At 43.2% G+C, this 22578-nt stretch overlaps 1 protein-coding gene across 3 annotated transcripts in view; it reads right to left on the bottom strand.

The window, feature by feature from the left end:
- Positions 1-22578, bottom strand: part of plxna1b (plexin A1b) — a 181101-nt gene that overhangs the window by 79672 nt on the left and 78851 nt on the right. For all 3 annotated transcript variants that reach the window (XM_068720224.1, XM_068720222.1, XM_068720223.1), the window contains exons 4-8: positions 19215-19355; positions 7050-7150; positions 4057-4180; positions 3203-3356; positions 2063-2162 (exon numbers count right to left, since the gene is read on the bottom strand). In XM_068720224.1, the coding sequence (XP_068576325.1) occupies positions 2063-2162; positions 3203-3356; positions 4057-4180; positions 7050-7150; positions 19215-19355 (620 nt within the window). The remainder of the gene's footprint in view (positions 1-2062; positions 2163-3202; positions 3357-4056; positions 4181-7049; positions 7151-19214; positions 19356-22578) is intronic.

A 22578-nucleotide genomic window follows, 5' to 3' on the forward strand; every position in this document is an offset into this window, starting at 1 on the left:
TGGGATGGGGATGGGTGTCAATATGTGAATGTAAACTATTCAGAAACATGATGGGGTAATTCCAATGTTGTGCTCATGCCTTGACTTCCAAAAAGCAGCGTTAGCAGTATACACAGTACTGTATGAATAAAAATAGATGTGCAGGAACAGCTGAAGAATATTGTCTCTGCTTGGAAATGTGCGCCTGCATGTTTTAAGAGTGTCACTCTGCATCCTTTTCTGTGTAAAAGCCTTCATATTTTGAGTTTAAGCCCATTAGAGGAAAACTTGGCTCTGCAAAGAATGACCAAGCATCCTGGAAACAGGACCTTGCATGTGGCCGTGCGGGCCTGAAGTCATTACGCCAACGACATTACAGTCCGATCTCATCAGACGCCACACACTGACGTCCGGAGGGCACAGCGGGTATGCAGGCCGGAGTGCCAGCTCCAAATGGGATTCTTATCTCAGCGTCTCTTGTCGCCATCAGAGTCACTGCAAAAGATGCAATGCGCCGTATCTTTAACTTCATTAGAACGTGTCCATTACATCACTGGGCGGCTGTATTAGATCAGCCCAGGGAACGGATTTAATCAGAGTTCATTGGGGTAATACCTTCAAATGGCCGACTCTCTTGTCTGCGTCACTTCTCAGGCATGTCTTGCACTTGGTTTGTGAGATCATTGCCATATTGGAATCTTTTTTGTGACATCACATTTGAATACATCCATGAAGAGACTATGTTACCATTTTTACGTATTTTTTAAACTATTTTTGTTGAAGCAATTTGTACTGACACGTCTGATGCAAGATGTACCCTAGGCAGTATAAGGCGGTGGGAGTTAGAGCAAACACCACAGGGTCCTTATGGGAAATGAAGTAACTGGGAGTTGACATTGTAAACCACCACACCCTTAACCAGCTCAGCTAATCATCTTTGTCGTGGAAGGGGATTTTCCTCTACGGGGGCAGGGAGACGGGGGAAGGTGGGTTAAAGGTCATAGTAACGGATTAGGTGTCCAAGACATTCAGGGCTTCAATGAGCTGTCAGTGATGGAGTGGAGAGAGGTGTGGCGGTGCATGTCTATGTCTATGTGTGTGTGTGTGTGTGTGTGTGTGTGTGTGTGTGTGTGTGTGTGTGTGTGTGTGTTTGCGGACAACCCTCGGAGGAGGCTCATCTAACATCCAGAGGGAAGCCGGGATGGAGCCCTGTGGTACCCCAGGGGCCTCCAAACCATCTGCTGCCCCTAGGCTAATACCCCAGCAGACGTTCAGCCTCCCCTGGATCAGCCGTGGATGGGCAGGAGGCAGGGTATCCATGTGGGGCGGGGTGGAGGAGCTAGAGGATTCTTTTACCACGGCAGGGTGCATTGGGCTCGCGGTAGGACTGACCTAGGGGTGTGTTTCGATGGGTGGTGGAGATTTTTTAGCAGAAGGTGGATTAAGAGAGGCAGTGAACTGAGATTGGGCAGAAAGCTGAGGGCGTCTGGAGTGTGAAGGAGACTAACTCTTTGAGAGAAAAAAAGCACAAGACTTAATTTAATATTTTACAGTGTTTGACTTTGTCTTCATTGTGTAAATAAGTACCAGACTGAGTAGCCAAGAGCTAAAATAAGCTGGAAGTATTTGTTTTCTATCAAGTGGGGAGGCATTAATGTGTTTAGAGTCTGTGATTGGGAGGCATTACGGCAGACCATCGCATAATGAATTAATCATTGAAGTATCATTAGCGTGTGTCGTGGGTTATGATAAGACTAGAATTACCATCTCATATCCCAATCGTTTCTCATATACGGTACGTTCGATTTTTAACTCAAATGGTAACACAAGCCTCCTGTGGAGGTCGGAAGGGGGGTGGGATATTTGTGTGTGTGTGTGTGTGTGTGTGTGTGTGTGTGTGTGTGTGTGTGTGTGTGTGTGTGTCAAAATGTATTTCTCATGGACAGTAACATGAGACAGCCCATGGGGAGACAGGAAAAAGAGACAATCTCTTTAAAGAACAAGAGATAAAAGACTGAAATAAGACCCACAAAAAAGAGCAAATGACTAATGTACCCAAAGATATTCAATCATTGTAACTTACGACTGGTGGACGCTGCAGTTGTAGAAGACAAAGTCGACGCCGGCAAACTTCTTGCCTGTCTCCTTGGACTTCAGATAGAGCTTCACCACCCGCTTGTCACCTGCACCAAACAGATACATGAACGCAAAATGAACATGAATGGATTACCAAACAGCTCCAAAATACCTAACAGCTACATTTAATCACACGGAATATACAGTACGTGACAAATCATCGACACAATGTCACATCAAATTTGAATTCCACTTGTGTGACCTCAACAGATAACACGCACACACAAAGAAACACTGTAGCTTAGCAACACAGCGCTCATGTCACACCCACAGTAGGGTGGCATTAAAAATAGCAGCACCAATCAGTGTTTGGATGCCAGAGCTGATTAGAACTCATAATGGGGCATAATGGGCTCAGTTGAAGAACTACTGAGATGTCACTTTGAGGAAACTTAGAGCGTACTGACATGTTTTCAGTGCTTTGAATGTGGATACCAAACAAGGTCTTATCATTTGTGGCTTGACAGAATTGGACATAAAACAGGTGCAGAATCTCTGCAAAAAAAAAAAAAAAAAAAAGATGCAGATATTTTTAAATCTAACAAAAACCACACTGAAGTCACTGCTTTGAAAAGAAGCTAGGAGCATAACCAGTGTCTTTAGATAGAAAAAAATAAAGAAAATGAAACTGACAACAGTGCATAATGCATGATAATGGGAATTCAAAAACAGTTCTATTTTCAGTAGATAAATGTAGACTTGTGTTTAGGGCTTTGAAAGGGAATGGCTGAGCGTTATTAGTGGTGACAAGGTATTCTGAATATAGACGCACTAAACAAATCATCTGGAAACATTAAAATTCTGTTCTAGCTTTCCCCAAGTCTAACGTACAAAAAGACCGCTTAGGAGGAGACACATTGGCCCATGGTGATGAACATACAGTACACAGTGAAAAGAGGTAGGGACAGCATAAACATAAAACATGTCAAATGGAATATGGAGTACTAACATAAAAAGAATTCAGTACTAAACTCCTGAAATATATCACCAAAACCCCTCATAACCACACCCTACCCGCCCGCTGCTACCACCCAGTGACCTCACTACCCCGATGACTTCATCACCCTTCGCCCCTTCCTGTCCCGACCTTTGTTCCTTGTGATCGGGATGATTTCCCGGACTGAAGGGGACAGGCAAAAGATGTGTCCACCCTGGATCCGTCCCTCCGTCTCCACGTAGTCCTCGAAGGAGCAGTTGACCCCCGCTGAAAGATCAGGTACGTTACGAGCCTGGAGGACCAGCTAGCGAGAGAAAAAAGAGAGGGACAATCAGTACAAGATCAATGGAAGGACATGGTGTACATGGATTGTTATAAGATATGACATGAGGGTTAATGGGTGTTGGGGAAGGGAGGTGTGTGTTGGGGGGTGGTGGAGTGAAGCGTGGGTATGAGTACATGTGACAGCAGCAGGAATAAAGGAGGGTGAGTGCGTATCTTGTGTTTATGCATGTGTGCGTCAGTCGGAGCAGCTATTACAGCAAGGTTAATGTGTCCGTGTTAATGTGCAGACCGTAATCAGTCAAACCTATGTGGTTACATTGAGGAGCTGCTGACAGAATGAGAGCTCTCATGCACACACGCCTGCAGATTTCAATAATATAAATGACAAGACCAAGAAAAGCTAATTTCTGGTTAAATCTACAAGTAGAGTTTCAGCTGCATCCTTGGTGATAAACGTTGTGACTTTTACATGAGTCACATTTCACTTATATGAGTATGTATGGAAAACATATATATGGACAATGGATGCATAAAGCTAAGGCTCTATCAAAAGGAAAGTACAGTCAGATCTTATTAAGTAGCAGGAGGAAATGAATCATGCCACCACAGCAGGCTTCACAAACTGGTCCAAGCCCTTTTCAGACCCTGGCCTGGTTTATGTGGTTTTATTGTTTAAATGTATCCACTACAATTGGGACTATAGGCAAGAGAAGACATACCTGGACTTCAGACATGGTGACGGAGATATTTCTTGGCTGAACGGTGAGCTCCACACACTGCCTCTGGTCGGAGGCAAACCTCTGGGGCTCTCCTGCTCGTTCACACCGGTCCTTACGTGAACAACTAGGGTGCAGCAGCAAATAAAAAAAAAAGGAGGAGAAAGAGAGGAAGGGAGCAGGAGAAAATGATGAGATAAAAAAAAGATAGGTGAGAAGAAAAGGAGGGGAAGAACAGATGAGAGAGAGGTGAGGGGAGGGGAGGGGAGGAGAGCGAGAGAGAGAATATGAGCCACTGTTAAGCTAATATGGCAATCATATTAAGATGACAAACATGCACGGCCATCACCGTCATACAGAGATGGGAGCAATAACGGAAGACAAATAGGCTAATAGCTACCCAAGCCATTACTGTAGGCCTTTACATCATTACCTTATTGGCCCTGACATTTGTGCAAGAACCGCTAAGCTATATGAACATCCACTCCCCCTCATCTTTTCGGTTTACAGCGCTTCCCGATTCGAACTTCTAGGGAGATATACAGGCAATCATTAAAGTTTCCCTGAACCGTAAAAATGATACAATTCCTACCCGCCGCATATCAATGGGGTCAGCAATTTCCACTGCTTATTACGAGCCAACTGATCGTGCTAAAAATCAGCATACAGCCCCGTATTGTGGCGGTTTTACTATTAGCTATTCATAATGCATTAGCTATCACTTCACCTTCGCGCTAACAACAACTGGTCCCGGTGGTGAGAGGAAAGTGCTGATGTGGCGCTCCGCGAGGCCTTAACAATAAGAGAGGCAGGGAAAAAAAATGCTAACTGCCTCCTGTGAGCAGCAGACCCCCATCCCCTCGTTTAGTTAGCCTTCACTCGAGCTCAGCAAGAAAAAGCTGTCGCCAACCACTCCCCTGGGAGTCACACACACACACACACACACACACACACACACACACACACACACACACACACACACACACACACACACACACACACACACTGTACAAGCACGAGTAGAGATGCACAAAGGTATGTACACGTTTTCTCATTATGGACCTCTTTTCCTTCTACTGCTCCTCTGGTGTGTGACTGTGTGAATTCGTTTAAATGAAGTGTGCTCATTTGTCTAGAAACACCTGCATATGTGTGGTGTTTGTGTGTTTTCCTCATTCAATTTCACTGTTGATTGAAACTACCATGGCTCTTAATAAGATGTGGCTAAAAGCACCAGAGGGCTGAAACGAGGCTTATAAATAATTTGTCTATTAATACCAATTTGCCTGCAAGGGCCTCGGCCAGATTTGGCAACACTATCAGGTAAGCAAAGAGCGAGCCGCATTCAAGACACAAGGTTAAAATGTGCTCAAACAGAAGGATATCGCTGGATCAAGTCCATCATAATTGTGTGTGTAATTCAAAAGATGTGTGTGTGTGTGTGTGTGTGTGTGTGTGTGTGTGTGTGTGTGTGTGTGTGTGATAAAATAGAGACACAGGTGGTGTGTGTGTGTGTGTGTGTGTGTGTGTGTGTGTGTGTGTGTGTGTGTGTGATAAAATAGAGACACAGGTGGTGTGTGTGTGTGTGTGTGTGTGTGTGTGTGTGTGTGCCTTGAGGAAATATATTTTTATAAGTTTCATGTTTCATTAATGTACAGAGAGATGGCATCATGCCAAATACTGTACTGTTCTCACACTCTCCTTTGTGCATACACACACGCCCTCAAGTCAAAGGGAGGAAATGGAGAGATTACATTCGGACACAGTGTTATTATGAATCACTCACCACACTTGTGAGTGACTAGATTTCATTTTTAAACATAACTGCAAATCTTCAGTCTCTCTGTTACAAATCTAATCGTATACAGTAATCTTAAAAATACCTAGTCTGCAAACCAAACACTAACACTAGAAGTGACTAATCCATAATGTGTTGCCATTATGTTCCCACGTAAGTACCAAGTTCACACACAACACACAAAAAGAAGCTAAATACCACTAAGATAAGTGATGCAGGCTGCCAAGCTGTGTTATTTATGTGGTATTAACCAGTTGACAGACTTCAACAGGATAACTGTAGCACTACTGCCAAGGAGCTTTCAAGTTGTAGAAGTTAGATTTCTTCTATGAATCATAATTAGGCCTAATTAAGAGGTGTTAGAGGCACTTTACTCAAGTTATTACAAGGTTTTAAAAATAGTTCCTGAGGTCAACACAGGCCACATTCAAAGCAGCAACTGGCTGTGCAGTGTTTAGGTTCTCTATTCACACTGTTCCCCTTTCAGTTGCACATTTGCATGTATAGCAAACTTGTTTCATGTAGATCAACACCTTCTGAGGTAAAGAGAAAGAGTCCGTTGTTTAAAGGTGTGGTAGTTAATTTAACAGTACATCAACGATGACATTTTAATGTAGCAAAGGACGCGAAGGACCCTGAGAAACACTCATTTAGGGTTCAAATTTGAAGCTATCAGTACAATTGAATTTCAAAAGATGGTAGTTCTGAATATCATGGTCTCTCTTATATTCAGCAAGTTAAACTGCAAGTCTTTAGAAGTCATAATTAGAAGTAACTACAGATATCTTTACAGTTGTAGACACCCACAAAAAGCCCCAAGGCCAGACGACAAATGTATCCACGGTCTCCATTCTCTAAAAAAAACTTTCAGAAAGAAAATGCCCCCCATTGAGTCGAGATTGTGCCAGTTTTTCTTTCACTTGTATTGCTCCTTTCCGCCCTACATTCAAAAAACTCTGTCAACTTGGAATATATTAAAGAAAAACTAAGAACCAAACTTCCCTGTAAACAACAAGAACTGGAGTATCTGGGGTGACAAAAGGCTACTGAGCTTCATGTGAATACCATCCTACTTGATCTGCTGACACACACCTAAAACACTGACACACTTCTTCACACAATTATCAACTATACAATACAATGGATGGGTACCAGGATAAAGTGTGTTAATGAGTGCATGAGTGTGTGTGGTACTTACACATTGTGGAGGACACACCATCCACAGTGAGGGTCTCTGGAGCCCAAACACTCCCCACAAGTGGTGTACTGCTCACAGCTTTCCACTGGAACTCTCACCACCTAGGGAAACAGAGAGACAGAGAGACAGAGAGACAGAGAGAGAGGGCAAGAAGTGATGAAGAAATAATTAGCATCCTCGTTGTCATCAAACAAGTAAAATGAGCAGTATATTCGGCTGGATAGAGATGAGCATTTGACAGCTTATCAGACTGATTCAATTTCAGCAAACAGAGTGTGTGTTTGTGTGTACGTCCCTGAGACTAAAAGAGAGCTTGTCCGGGAGAAGTGTGTGCGTGTGTGTGTGTGTGTGTGTGTCTTTGTGCATGCGTGTGTTCTGGTGAGCGATTTTGGTCCAGCGGTGTGTGACAGCCTCCAGTGAAGCGTTTACAGGAGAGGCCTCGCAATGCATGCTGGGACACCTGACAGGTGGCTATCGCAACAGTACTGTGATTGACAGGTGACCTCAAAAACCAATGGGAGGCAGAGGAGCAGAGGGACAGACCCCCAGTGTGTGTGTGTGTGTGTGTGTGTTCACTGCCACACTGGATGTTGGAGCTTGGTGTGGCTGAAGATGTTGCCTAAGAAACTAGATCAAGTGTTTAAGTTAGCCCTCCTGCTAAAGGTGATGACAGACGGTTCACAACACGGCCCCAATGGGTCAGAAAGTGTGTGTGTATTTCAAAATATTCACCAGAGATGTGAGTGTGTTTAAGTGAGTGACAGACAGATTGCTAGCATATGCGCGGAATGCTAGTGTGCGACAAAGCAGGCACGTGTTTTTGCGCTTTTGTGTGTGCACATGTGTTGAAAGTGTCAGCGCCACATTCAACTTTTCTTCACCACAGGGCCCCAAGTTGATGAGTTGCTTGATCCCTATTTCATTGTGTGTGTGTGTGTGTGTGTGTGTGTGTGTGTGTGTGTGTGTGTGTGTGTGTGTGTGTGTGTGTGTGTGTGTGTGTGTGTGTGTGTGTGTGTGTGTGTGCGCGCGCATGTATCAAATTGCCACAGACAGCAGGCTAGTTTTAAATCATGCAGCAGATAGTGAGCCGTCTGATCAGTAAGTAACAGCATTTAACAACCCTACCCTTGGGTAACACTGTTATAGCATGGACACACACACAGATTTAACCATGAGAACCACTTCCAAGTGGTATGTGGGGACTAAAGTAGTGACTGCCCTGGCGGGGACTAACTTTTTTATGAGGTATGGAAGGGGAGAGACGGAGGGATGTATGGAGGGATAAGAGGACAAAAAAACATGGCAGAAAGAGAGCAGAGGCCTGAGGTAAGAGATAAAGCTGGTTACTGCAGGATGGAAATCAGGCAGACAAAGGAACGCAGCACTGAAATATTAAACTGGGGCCGGGATTCCTCCGTGAGCTTTACGTACAACACAGATATGAGATGGATATGACATGATGGAACTCATTTATGCTATGAAAAGTGTTGTATCAGACTGGCCTTGGGGCTTTTTGACAGAACAATACCGCTCAAGCAGAGGGTAGACGGACAAAAACACTTGACACTGTGAGCCACTAATCCGCCTTTTCTTTCTTTTCCGTTTCCTTCATTCCCCACTATACATTTGGTTATTTCCATTACTCTTTATGTTCCTTCTGCTTCTTTCTCTGCCCCACAATCTCCATCCTTCTCTGAGCATCTCATTCATTCATTCTGCAAACCCCAGTACAGTAGCTTTCTAGCTGGCTAGCTGCCCAGAGAGAGAAAGACAGATGAAATGATGTAAACAAGCAATGGTAGAGACCAGTGGGGGGAGGAGAGGGAGGTGGTCATCTACTGGAAGAGCTGCTGTATGGATGAATAGAGGGATAGAGAGGTGTAATGGAAGACACACACGGGCCGAATTGGCATGGACATTGTGCTGAGTAGATGGGATATGGTGGCAGACGGCTGCTATGTGTCATTGTCAGAACAAGTGTGAGTCTAGTTTTCATCTGAAAGAAGAGCAGAAAAGAGGGATGGAACAAGGGGTTGGTGCGTCTTTGACAATAAAAGGATGACAGAGGGGGGGAAATGAGTGTGAATGAATGAGCAGATAATGGAAAAGTGGAAGAGGCAAAATCAGCTTTAGTTGAGGATATGTGACACCTTGGGAGAAAGAAATCATCACAGGACTTCTCTCAAATAGTTCATGATTTAACAAAAAATAAAAAAAGAGTAAATGGAGAGAAGGAGCAAGAATGGCTAATTCCCCCTCGTCTTCTCCATAAATCATTATGACTGTGATTAAGGACAATGGTTCACATAAATCATACCAACACTATGGGTCTTTGGTGAGCTAGCATAACCTTATCACTGCCCTATGTAATGATAGATATGGTCTATTGTTCACAGTTGTTCCCATACTAGTAGTAGTGACTACACTATGGGCTCTATTCAGAGAGATGGTGTACAGCTGTTGATGTGGTAGGGGGCTATGATGGTTGTTTTTCCCAGTGGGGATATAAAATACTTTACTGGAGCCGGGAATGTTCTTGTATAACCGCATGCAGATCCCAAAAATATGTGCCTGCGTGTGTGTTGGGAATACTCCTTACCCACAGACACACAAACGCACACTCCCGCTCCGTCTCTCTCTCGATGACTCTTTTAATGAAAGCCAATTCCCGACAGTGTGCCACATTACTCCTTTAAATGACCTTATAAACCAAGGCCGCCATCTCCTCTCTCTTGCCATCTCCTTATTTACAATAGCATCCACCGCTGTAACTCAATTCTGCTTTCCTGCTTTCCCGCTTTCTCTCTCTCCCCGCATTGTCAGCCCTCTACCCTGACCATATCGCAATGCCATGACATCTCCTTTCAGCTATAAACTTTCCACCTTTCCTCTCCAATCTGTTTTTACAGAGCGCTATCACCTGCCTTTAAACGTCCTGCTAACAGGCTTTGGGACGGTCAGCCCCCCCCCCCAAAAACCCGACGGACCTGTAAAGCTTTCAGCGCGGCTTTTCATTGGTTGTTAAATCTACAGATATAAAAAGATCAGCCTTGTTGCGGCTTCCTTTTTTTCACATTCAAACACAGGGGGAGTCTATAGTACAGGAGAAGAGGAGGGGGGCGTCGCAGAGACGTCTACCAGAAGAGAGCCTCTTGTATGTGTTACACTGTCTGGGAGCCAAGAAGAAGAAATCGCAGTTTGTTTTCAGTTATTTTTAGATATCTGCATGAGACTCTGCATTATAAATTAGTAACACAGCGTACCTCCTTGAACAACTATCACTGAACCTCTTGTGCTCAACACTTAACCCCATATGGTTCTAATCCCACGGCTCAGGGACAAATAGGAGTGAAATTTGGTTTAACTTTGGAGTGTCAATTTAAGGAAAAAGCACACGTACCCAGTCAGCTTTTCTGAGATACATTTAAGAAAACTGCATGTACAGTATTTTATGGAAAAAAAGTCACATGTTCAGCTTCCAGAGAAAAATTCGGAGAAATCTCATGAACTTGTGGCTCTTTTATTGCTCGTCTCCTTTCATCCAAACCTTACTCTGTAATCTTAACTAGCCGTGGTTGAGCAGAAAATAAATTCAAAGACTCTGATTTAAACTAAAAATGTCATTTAACTGACACAAGGAGCAGACAGCAAGGGGACAAGGATGAGGAGGAAGAAGATGAGGAGAGGTTATCGCCTGTCATCTTCCCTCCAACGCCTCCTTTCTGTAGACTGGCATTAACCACACCTGCATTATTTTAACAACCGTCAATCATCTTCCATCTTCCCGTGGTCTAATCTGTGCTGGCAGTGAACAGCCATGTGCACAAAAATAATAACAAATCAATATCTACCAACATAGCCACTAAATGCCTCAGAACAACAAAGAATAACACAAAGAAATAGAAATAAAAAAAGACAGATACAACTGGACTCATTTGTTAAGTCTGCAACTGTCACTCTAAAACGTGTTGCGGCTGTCATTACTGTTGCCATCTTCTGCTTTGGCTACAGTGCGTCATATCATTCCTACATTAGAAATGGGAGTTCTACGCAGTAGTGGTCTGGCTATCCCTGAGGCGTAGTGCAGAAACATGTCTCTCAACAGGGTCTCCATGTAAGTGTTCGTTCTTCCAGGGCTACAATACCTGCTCAGGGGGGTGTGGTATCAAAGGCTGGGTTAGCGTGTGTGCATTGACTGGATTGTAAGGGGCTTAGGAGATCAATGACTGGCTAGGAGCTCGATGTGTTGACTGATTGGAGATAAGCAGTAAAGCAAACACGACTCAGAGTCTGGCACCGAAAAAGGAAGGAGAGGTGCTGAAGTACGGGCGGAGAGAGGGAGGAAGGGTAAAGGTTGTGTGGTAGGAAAAAATGAAAACTGAGAAACAGCAATCACATCATTGTCTTCCATCAAAAAATCATCTGTTGTTAGATTCAATTTGCTGACTGGTGTCCTAATACTAAATTGCTGTTACACTGTAGAGATGTTATTGACAGCTCTGGCCATTGTGGTCAACTCAAATTGTTTGCGGCAGACCTGTTTTAGTGAATTAGGTCCTTATGTGTCAGTGAAAAAAAATAGTGCCCACTGTGATAGCTGTAATCCTTTGTTTTCTCTCTCAAAACTCACTCCCTGCAGTATGCTTTGCTCCCACTGCCCTTCCTGCCTGCTTCGCTATCTTTATCTCTCTCATATTGTGTTTTGCCTGCTGTTTCTCCCTCCCAATGAGTTCTCCTTCTCTTTCACCTCTTCAATTTATCTTTTCTATCCTCTTTCTCCTGCACTGGGCTCAATTATTCATCCGCATTGTTTTTCCCTCTTCTGAAATACTGTTTTGATCTCTTCCTCTATACTCCATCCTGGTGAAAACAAGAGGCAGATCAAACAGCTTATTTATTTGTCCTTTGTGTGTGCTCATATCGTGAGTTCAAGGCCAATGAAGATGACGACTCAAATTCCCCTTTCCTAGGAGACTGCTCTGAGACAACATATATACAGTATACACACACACACACACACACACACACACACACACACACCATAAGACTGCACTGCAGCTACAGGACTGCTCTGTCACAGTGTAGGTGTGTGTTTGTAAGCACCTTAAAAATGTAAGTAAGTAAAGTGTCCTTTATAATGTTTAATTATTATGATAGTTGTGTAGTATATGTTGAATAGCTGAAGCAATACCATCTGAAAAAATGACCTTATTAAGAAAAGACCAAAGAATTTGATCTTTTTCCAACAAAACTAGAGAGAAAAGAAAGGGAAATATGGGAAAAAGTGCAACAGTTAGGACTGGCTACACAAACAAAATCAAGAGAAAACCTAGAGTGAGTAAAAGAAGGACATTGAAAAATAAAGACGCAAGACCTCATCAGTCATCACATGGACATCCCCATTAACTCCGCCAAAGAAAGCTAATCTTAAACTATAAGTCAATACACTTTCTCCCTCTTTGTGTAGCCATTTGTCCATAATACTGTGTCCCTCATGAAAGAGAGAGAGAGAGCCTGATAGAGGCAGAGAAACTAGAATGAGAGCGCAAAAGAGGAAAACTAAGACAGAGACAAAAGAGGAGACAGAGATTGAAAAAGCGCAGAAAACAAAGAATTGGAACAAAGAGACTGTAGAGAGAGAGAGAAAGAGGTAAATGTGACCAGCTAAGGTAGACAGGCCTAGGGGTCTTCTAATTAAGTGAGGATGGGAGAGGCCGGCGGCCTGGTAAATGACTCTGTCACTTTAGTAAATGGACTTGGTGAGGAGTGAGGAGCCACACAGCTGGCATTTCCATTAGCACTGCCAGGCGACCCACCACCATATACACAGACAGAGAGAAGCAGAGGGGTGAAAGGGGGGAAAGAGGAAAGAGAAATGCCGCTATACTTTATTTGCTCTCACAGGTGTCGCTGTGTGAAAGTCATGCCTGGTAGGTGCATGGATGGATAATGATTGTGGAGAAAACTGAGCAGAATAAACTAAATCTGTGCGATTGACTTTGTGGTAATATTAATGCTGTCATTCAAAATGACTGCCAGCTAGTTTTACAGGAGCTTTTGAAATATTACAATGAGTTAATTGCAAATGAGACAATTGGTTGAAACAAACAAATATGAATTTTTAACAAAGCTACGTCAAAAACAAATCCAGGGACGCGAAAACAGTTCGATTTGATCAATGTTTGTCACGGTTTTCCATGACATATTTCTTGATTTCACCAAAAGAAAGTTGTACATACAACCATGTTTCATGTGAGAGAAAGACAATTAACATGGGCCTTATGGTTATTATTAGTGCTGAAACAAATAGTCAACTAATCAATAACGAAGACAATTAAAGTTGTGGTCCAGCAATTTATTATTGCAGAATGGTCCAAATAGATGCAGCAGAGGAAGAGATGTCCTGATATTTTGGATCAAGCTTAAAACATGCTGGATCCTATATTTCCCATAACGCAACTAAACAACAAACAAAAAGATAAATTGAAAAAATGTGTTAATTAATATATAAATTAAATAATTAGTTATGATGTGTAACTGTCTTTTCAATTGTATTTATCAGTGTCATGTTCTTTCATTTTGCGATATCTTAAATATTCTTCTTTTACAGCCTGAGTTTTTCCCCATTTGATGCTTTATAACTCGGTCTGAAGAGGCCTGCTGTGCATGGCTTTGAAAAGAAATGTGCGACACTTCATCGTTCTATCAAGTGTGGCTGGTGGTTAAAGCACAAGACTGAATACAGCGATGTGCCACTTGGAGCAGCTCCGCGGGCCATGCCAGCTTTTGATTGGCCTCATCCAATGACAGTCATTCAGAGACACCTCTTTCCGCCCCAATCACTGTCAAGCAACAAGAGGACCAATTGCACAGCCGATTGATAATGATTGAGAAGAAAGGGGAGGAGGGGGAGATGGTGGGAGAGAAAAACCATTAACCTCCCTATCCATCTCGCCCTCTTTTCTAACCCTATCAGTCTGCTCTATCACGCCATCCTTTGGGAAAAGACGGCAGAGTAAAACGGAGAGAGATGAGAGAAAGACAGAGCTATCTAGTGACAGCTAGACTTCCATTAGGACTGATAGCATCACGCCAAAGACAAGTGTCTGAGCACACTTTTCTGATGAGGCACGCACACATTCAATCAAGTACACGTTTTTTTTTTTCCTTCTTTTTAAGGGAAAAAGCCACAAGAGACAACGATAGGACAGAAAAAAAGGAAGTGCGAGAAAAGGAAACACAATTAAGAGAAAAAGAGCGAGAGAGAGAGAGAAGTGAAGTTTGAGCTATTAAGAGACATGGAAACCATTCCTTCATGGCTAATGATGGGGTCTTGGTTAGTCTCCTCACATATCTGCCACTGTTAGAAGGAATTAGCATCACTTTTCACTGGGTTTTTTTGTGGTGCCTTTCCTTCATCATGTCACAAAAAAGGAAAGGAGTAGGGCTGAAATTAACAATCAATTATAGGTTATTTTCAATTAACCAGTTCATTTTTTTTCTCACTACTTTTAGAAATTTGACTTTTTATAAAGACAGCCAATGTAGTGTATTTAGTGTACGAGTGTGTGGGTGCATGTGTTCAGTCCTGTTTTGAGGAAGGTGCTATAATGGTTTGAACTCTGTGAGCTACACCGCCACCCGCAGCACCACTTCTGCCTTTTAGTCACTGTGCTACCGTCTCCGCCTCGCTGCACCAGGTCTATTAACATTTACATAACAATGACCACCTCCTTGGTCAAACTGTGGGTGTGTGTGTGTGTGCATGGACAGTCCAGATGTGTCAGTGGTCGGTGAGAGTGTGTGTGTGTGTGTGTGTGTGTGTGTGTGTGTGTGTGTGTGTGTGTGTGTGTGTGTGTGTGTGTGTGTGTGTGTGTGTGTGGGTAGGACACGCAAGTACTCATTCAAGCTTTACTCTGTCAAGCCAGTGAGTGGAAGAGATGATGCTCATAAGTCTAAATGAACAGGTCGGAAGCTTAGTGGGCTCAGTAGCTGAACAAAACTGAAGAAAAATAAATAATCAATAAAAAAAACAAAAACCTGGATGAAAAAACTCCTCTTCTCAATCTGTTGAAGCATTTAATGCAAATCACATTTCCTGCATGCACGTGTAGTTCAATCTGAGTGATAAAACAAGGTGCCAGCCCACAATTGCTGATGTTTGAATGCTGCATTATGCACTTGTTAACTTCGGTAGTTCCTCAGTCAGCCAGAGTTTGATAAATTAAGGAAAATGAATCTTTGAGCTACTTAAAACTGACTGATTAGCTGTATCCAGTTCACTAAAATGTCAGTCTTGATTGATACAACCAGCTGCCTTTTTGTGTGTGTTGATGTCAGTCTCTGCTAATGTGTTTGCTAACGAGATTGGCAGTAAACCAGTAATATGTGAATGTAAACAAATCGACGCACAAACACACACACACAAACACACATACAGAGGATTGATGTTTGACGAAACCCTATGGGTAAGATATTACTTGATGAGGCCTTGTTGAGAGAGCCAACAACACAATGCGGACCATTGTTTGCTATTGTAGGGACTCAGACTAACATCTTGTGAATGGCACAAGAACTTTGTGTGTGCATGAATACAGATTCCTTGGAGGGATGAGAGTCTTGTTGAAATGTGGAGGGGGAAATCTCTTTCAGATTCTGAATGGAAAGTCAAACAATGATGTTAGCCCACACACACAACACACACACTCAAACACACAAACATATGTTTGAATGCTGAGTGTATGTGCGTGCAAATGCAGATTCAAAGACATGCAGATGTGGTTGAATCAATGTACGAGCACATGAACCATCACTAGTACAAAATGCTGATTTTATGTGCTCACACACAAACACACACATGCTTGACACTTGAACAAAGGTTGTCTCATGCATACTCATAATACATCATTTCCCTCCACTTTATCAAGCCCTCCAAGTCCTTCCCGTCTGTTTCCAGGACGCTCGCTCAAAACACAGTCCCCCTTCCCACACCGGAGGCAATGAATATTCATGCTTTCAGCAATTAGCCGGCACCGCACTCCACACCGCTATCATATGCATGGCTGCCATCAAAGACACAAGGATGTGCGTGTCCATGTGTGTATGACACTGTGAGGCTGAGTACAAGTACAAAGACAGCAAGAATGGCAGCTGTAGCAACAAATTCAGCAAGAGCTTTCTACCTTTTTGGCTACGAAACAGAAAAGGGAAATGATTTGATGATGGAAAGTCTTGACTGAGCCAAGACACTGTGTGATGATTTCCCACAGTGGCAGTTTTTGCATAGAGGAGAGATGCTTCAATGCTAGCGTTGAGTCAAAGAGTGACATTGTTCTTCGTAAAGTTTTTCACATTTTAGCAAACAAAGTTTGTAATCTGACCGCATGTATTTACTCATTTACACCAACAATAACACAGTTTTGAGTTATGACGAAGGCAGTGTGTGTATGAGTGTTTGCATGCATACATGCAGCTCGGGGGTGAGTGACTGGATCCTTAATTATGTCAAGATTTAAGAAAATGTCAACTGGTGCCGATCTATACCTCTATACGTTTGCTAACACACAAAGTCAAATGTGCAAATGTGATAAACTCATACAAGCCTACAATAACAGACAAACATATACAACATCAGCTGAATTAAAATGATTTAAAATTCTTGTAATGACATACTGTCTCATTAAACACACACACACCTAAACCCTAAAACACACACACAGCAGGCCGTCCGCTCCTGCTGTCATATCCTCCATTGATAATAATGACAGTGATGAATATAGCTGGAACAGAGCGAGTCATAAATCACTGGGCCTCACCCCTAACTCTGACTCACCGCCTGGTCCTGCATTTGTGTGCAAGCGTGTGTGTGAGAGAAAGACAGAGAGGAGGGGGAGAGGGAAGGGAGGACTCGTCGTAGGCTACGCATCAGTGGATATGTCCAGTGACACCTTAATGTGCTTGGCTTGTCTGAGGAACCCCCGCAGGCCACCGGCTATACACACACACACACACACACACACACACACACACACACACAAACACAGATGTCTACTTGCGGGATGAGAGCAGGGCTATGTGTGTATGTATTTCATTTGAAAATTGGGGAAAAGGGAGCATGGTTGCATTCGTCATGCAAACTTACTGGTGTGTGTGTGTGTGTGTGTGTGTGTGTGTGTGTGTGTGTGTGTGTGTGTGTGTGTGTGTGTGTGTGTGTGTGTGTGTAGTACAACAGAGCTGGAGCAGAGTACCCTGCTCCAGCTCAAAACCAGCAAACCAGAGAAATGGGGGAGAGAAGAGAAACGCAGCAGCGATAGTGAGAGATCATTAAAAACATGGGAATGGGATCAGTAGAAGGCAGTTGAGAGGGGAGGACTCAATTTGGGCTTAGATGGAAACATGGGAGCATGTGTGAGTATGAGTGTGAGTGTGTGTGGCAGCTGAGGCATGGATTTATAAAAGTAGGGGTGGGGGGGGGCATAGAGGGATAGATGGAGGGCAGAGGGATAAAGATGAAGGTAGGACGGAGGGCTAGAGGAGGGAATTGCCCCCTCTAGTCATTAGTGCTGGGAAGGGGGTTTAGCTAGAAGGTCTGGCAACCGTAGCCCCCACCCCGTTCTGCTTAACCCGAGCCTGCTAACCATTAATGGGGATCAAACACACAGCGAGATGAAGGTGTCTGTGTGAGAGAAAGAAAATGTGTTTCAACATGATGGTGGGAGTTCTGGAGAAAAGGGGCATGATGGGAGGTGGATGGAGACATAACATCCTTGAGTGTAAATGGTTGTGTTGTGTGTCCCTCATGTCCTTAGCTGCTCTAGCTGCCAAGATAAAGTGGAGCAGGCCACCGAGTTACAAAGACACTCTCACACAAAAACTAAAAACAACTGTGTATACCTCCACCTTAGTCTCCACATATAAGCTACTGTGTACCCCGCTGCCTGGAATCTACAGTGAGCATCACATTAGCAGTCTTCAAAACTCACAATTGAATCAGAAAATATTTCAAACCCTTTCTACTAATTTAAGAACGTGACTTGTGTGCTGACAACATGAGGCAAGCAATGCTAGTGTTAGCCGCTAATGCAACTTCCAACTGGCCCCCGGACTCCTCTCAATTACTGAAGTCATGTGCTGATTTGTCTACAGGGACACACGTTCATATAGCGTTATGGGAAATGACTAATTCAAAAAAGATGACACTGACCTGGGAACTATCTCACACTTTTTAATCAGGCAATCTTTTCCCATTTTAGATCTATTAAATCCAGACATATTTGCATCATGTACAACCCCACTTTCCTTTCTCCCCCCTCCCTCCATCTCCGCTTCCTTCACTCACCACACTAATGAGACAGAAAAACAAGGGGAGCAGCTGGGCCTGGGGAGCAACAGAGACGCGACATGCTCTTCTACACCCCCCCCCCACCCCTAACTCACCATCAAAGTAGACACAACCCTCACCAGCGGTGGAGCTGGTAATGACCGCGGGCACACACACACCACATGTGACCTATAACACTCCCTGTATGTCTGTGTGTGTGTGTGTAATGTCTTGATTATTAGCAAACCATCATGGTGGCACTGTGTGTAGCTTGTGTGTGTGTTGCTGTGTAATTACATCCAGTGGGGATGAGTTGTGTTGTGATTGTACAGTGGGTAGGAGGTTTAAGATATACAGGAACTAATGGCTAAAGTGGATGAGGTCTGCTCAGCAGACTGCTGTGGTGGAAATGACCGTTGCAACGTTCAATACAACAGAATTGCGTGTGTGAATGTTTGTGTGTGTGTGTGTGTGTGTGTGTGCGTGTGTGTGTGTGTGTGTACAAGCTTGTGGGTCCACCCAAATAAAATACCTAACTGGAGCCATATGTGTTAACAAGGCATTGTTAGCACACATGCGGTAAGTGCTGGATTGGATATGGAGTCTAATGATGGCTACATGCATCCATCATTACAGCACACATACTGTGTGTGTGTGTGTGTGTGTGTGTGTGTGTGTGTGTGTGTGTGTGTGTGTGTTAACTTTGATTCCATGTGACTTGTTACTTGTAAGCATTTGGTTCCCCGTACCACAGCTGCACAGAAAGATGCATTCTGTGTAAGCGCTGTGTGGAGATGGAGTGTGCATGTGTGTCTTAATATGTGCACCTCTGACGCTGAACTCACCTGTTTGTCAGTCAGCGTGTAGATGTGCTGCTGGTCTGGGCTGAACAGCATGTCTCTCAGTAACGGACTTCCTCCCTCGCTTACGGTCACCTTCTCGTAGAGCACAGCTGGATGGCTCGGACTCACAGAGTTCACCAAGATCTACAGAGAAACATTAAAGAGAACAGTTAGGAAAAAATACTCACATTTTCATAAACACTTATTTAAGTACTTATAAAAGTACAAATCATTGAATGTAAGTAGAACTATGATTACGCACCAATTACTGTATCCTGAAAGGAGACGTTTTATCAGGCATTATCTAACCAAGAACAGTTCATGTAAAATTCCAAACAATGTAGAGCGGAGAGATATGCAGTATTGTATTTTATTTGTATTATTATTGTGATATCAATTTTCACATGAACGAAATGTATCAAGCAATGTGTACTGCTTTACAGTAAAAACGTTCATGATGAAGGCTTTTAAAAAAGAAAGTCAGAAAGCAAGAGGAACATGCTGAGAGGGCTTTTACTTTAAAGTCATGACCCCTGACAAACATATCTCACATTGCTTCTACCTTTGAGAATGTTTCTCCAGCTGGAGAAATAGACTGCATGTACTCCAGCAGGAACAGGTGGTTATTATTACAGTGGTAGGCACTGAAATTAAGTTTGGAGAAAGGTTGAAAGCGCCTGCTTTACTGAGCCGTGTAAAGGGCTTAATTGAAAGGCTTTGTTAATACAGTATTGACTATAGTATCATTATTGTGAACACAGACATGATTACAGGGGTATGTGCATGGAAAGGAGCATTATTGACTGGATAATGATGTTAATACAACTGTAGGGAGAAAATTCAGCACCTGGGAGGAACTAATGAAAACACTTTTAAAACTGAAATGATGACAGAAAGTAGTGTGTATTAAAACACTATTTTCCTGTATGAAGCCCAGCGAGAATAACAGTGAAACACTATCTCTGGATTTCAATGAAAACTTAATCATCCAATTCACCTGGAGACAAATCTAACTGCATACACACACAAACACACACACACACACACACACACTCACGCTCAAATTTTCTTTGTGAGCTTTGGCGAATAATTTGCCCAGATATGGAAAGTAATGGTGCAGATACAAGATAGGAGATTGGCTGGCTGGGGATGGCTGTGAGCCAAAGTCATCTCAGCAGCAAATGAAAAGCACAGAGCGACAGGGGGGGAGGGCAAGTATCAGCTCTCCATTACTGAGCTTTGTAGACTCGCACTGCTATCAGCCCAGTGACAAGGAAGGGACAGCAGGCAATGACTAGCTGGAAAATGATACTGAACACACACACACACACACACACACACACACACACACACACAGACAAATAGGTTCACACTCAGATAGATGAAAAATGATAAGATGAAAACACACACACACACACACACACACACACAATGATAGATATGCATAGGCTAATGTGTTTTGATAGATATGTATATGTACATGCACACGCACACACACGGAAACAGGATTTCAAGGGGCGACGTTGAGCGCACACACTTTGAGATAAAAGAATGTATTTACAATCTCACCAAAAGAAACCAGGGGCAACAATCCCATTATCTCTCACTGCCTGTGTTTGTGCCAGAGAGAGAGAGAGAGAGAGAGAGAGAGAGAGAGAGAGAGAGAGAGAGAGAGAGAGAGAGAGAGAGAGAGAGAGAGAGAGAGAGCTCATAAGGCTGTGATGAAGCACCGGAGAAGAGAGGAAATATGGATGTTATTATCTAGATAATGGGCCCGTAAACAAAGGATACATTTCATTCACGGATGGCTCACATCTAAATGAGCACACGCACGCACACCAACACGCACGGCAACATACTGTAGTAGTTTTAAACACAGACAACCGAAACAAGGAAAAATGCTTGCTGACACACATAAAAGTGAAAGACTAGGTTTATATTTTGTGGGCTCCCCCCCTCTCTCTCACACAAAAAAGAGCCATTTCAGTTGGCAGCCACATCTATCTCTGGGAAGTCCAGTCCACTGGCTAATGACCAGTCCCCGCCTAGACTGGTTTTGCACACACAATAATAGAGAGAATAAAAGTCTGTCTTTCTGTCGGGCTTCCTATCTTCTGTTTGTATCCATCTGCTTGTCTCTTTGTGCATCTTCCAGCCTGCAAAATCCCAAATGTACAAACGGCTGTCTCTTCATAGTTTATCTCACTTTGGCCAATACTGATTCCAGTATCACTTTAGAAACAGAGACTCAAACAATTGCCGCTACTTGATCTAACTTTTCCCCTGTTAACATTATTTTCCCTCCAGTCTTTGATTCTCTCCCTCACCTTTCCTATTCTCTGAGGACGCAGTTCATATACAGTGCTAACATTAAAAAAAAAAAAAAAGTGTTGGGAGAGAGGTGAGAAAGAGAGAAAAGAGAAGAGTGGAGCCAGTGAGAGTGGGTGACGTGTGAAAACAACAAGTAATAAATTGTCCCAAATCAATTTATTCCACAGGCGCCGCAGCCAAGACTGGCCAGAGATTATGGAAACCAGGGAGGGAACAAAGGACTATGGAACATATGAACAGATGGATGGATGGATGGATGGATGGATGGATGGATGGATGGGGAACATTCGTCTAATTGAATCAAACTGAGCTTCTGTGCCTGAGAACCAACCACTAGAATCTAATAATAAGGTTAACAGGGCGAGCTGTATGTTTAGGAGGGTTAAAAGCTTCTCTATAGACGTGTACAAGTATGTGTGTACAATCACATACGTGCGCATGTAAGCTTGCATGCCTGTGCATAGTCTGTCGGTTTACACATTTATCTACTAGCACTTGTGGTGTATAAACATGCACAAATCCGTATGAATTCACAGGTGTATGTTAACATGCGTGTGCATGCACAGCTCTATGTGACTGTATGTATGTGAGGGAACTATGTCAAGAAATCAATGCAATGGTCAGTGATGGTTGGAGATGCTGCTGCTGTCTCACCGTCTCCTCTGTATTGCTTAGCCTTCCGCTAAGTGGTTGATGAATGGATTCATAGAACGATGCTGTGCTTGTGTTTTTCAGGAAAAGCCCATCTCTGCTCTCTTGTCAACATGCATAATGCAACATTAACAGACCTTAAACACATTACGGGCAGTGTCTTAAGTAAGGATGTAGAGAAGCATTGAGAGAGGGAGAAGACAATGAAGACAAAGCAAAAGTGTTTAAGAGAAAGGAGCAATGAGGAGCAACAGCCACATGAGAAGAATAGCAGATGAAAAAACTTTAATCTCTCAATGGCTCTGATGTCAAACTCCAAATCTGGCTTTTCAGATACTCCAAGGCCTTCCCTGACCTGCACTTGTTATTCCTTCCTGGATTTTAA

The sequence above is a fragment of the Cebidichthys violaceus genome, unplaced genomic scaffold, assembly GCF_023349555.1.
Source record: "Cebidichthys violaceus isolate CVI_PGR_0920_01 unplaced genomic scaffold, fCebVio1.0.p SCAF_25, whole genome shotgun sequence".
Taxonomy (NCBI): Eukaryota; Metazoa; Chordata; class Actinopteri; order Perciformes; family Stichaeidae; genus Cebidichthys; species Cebidichthys violaceus.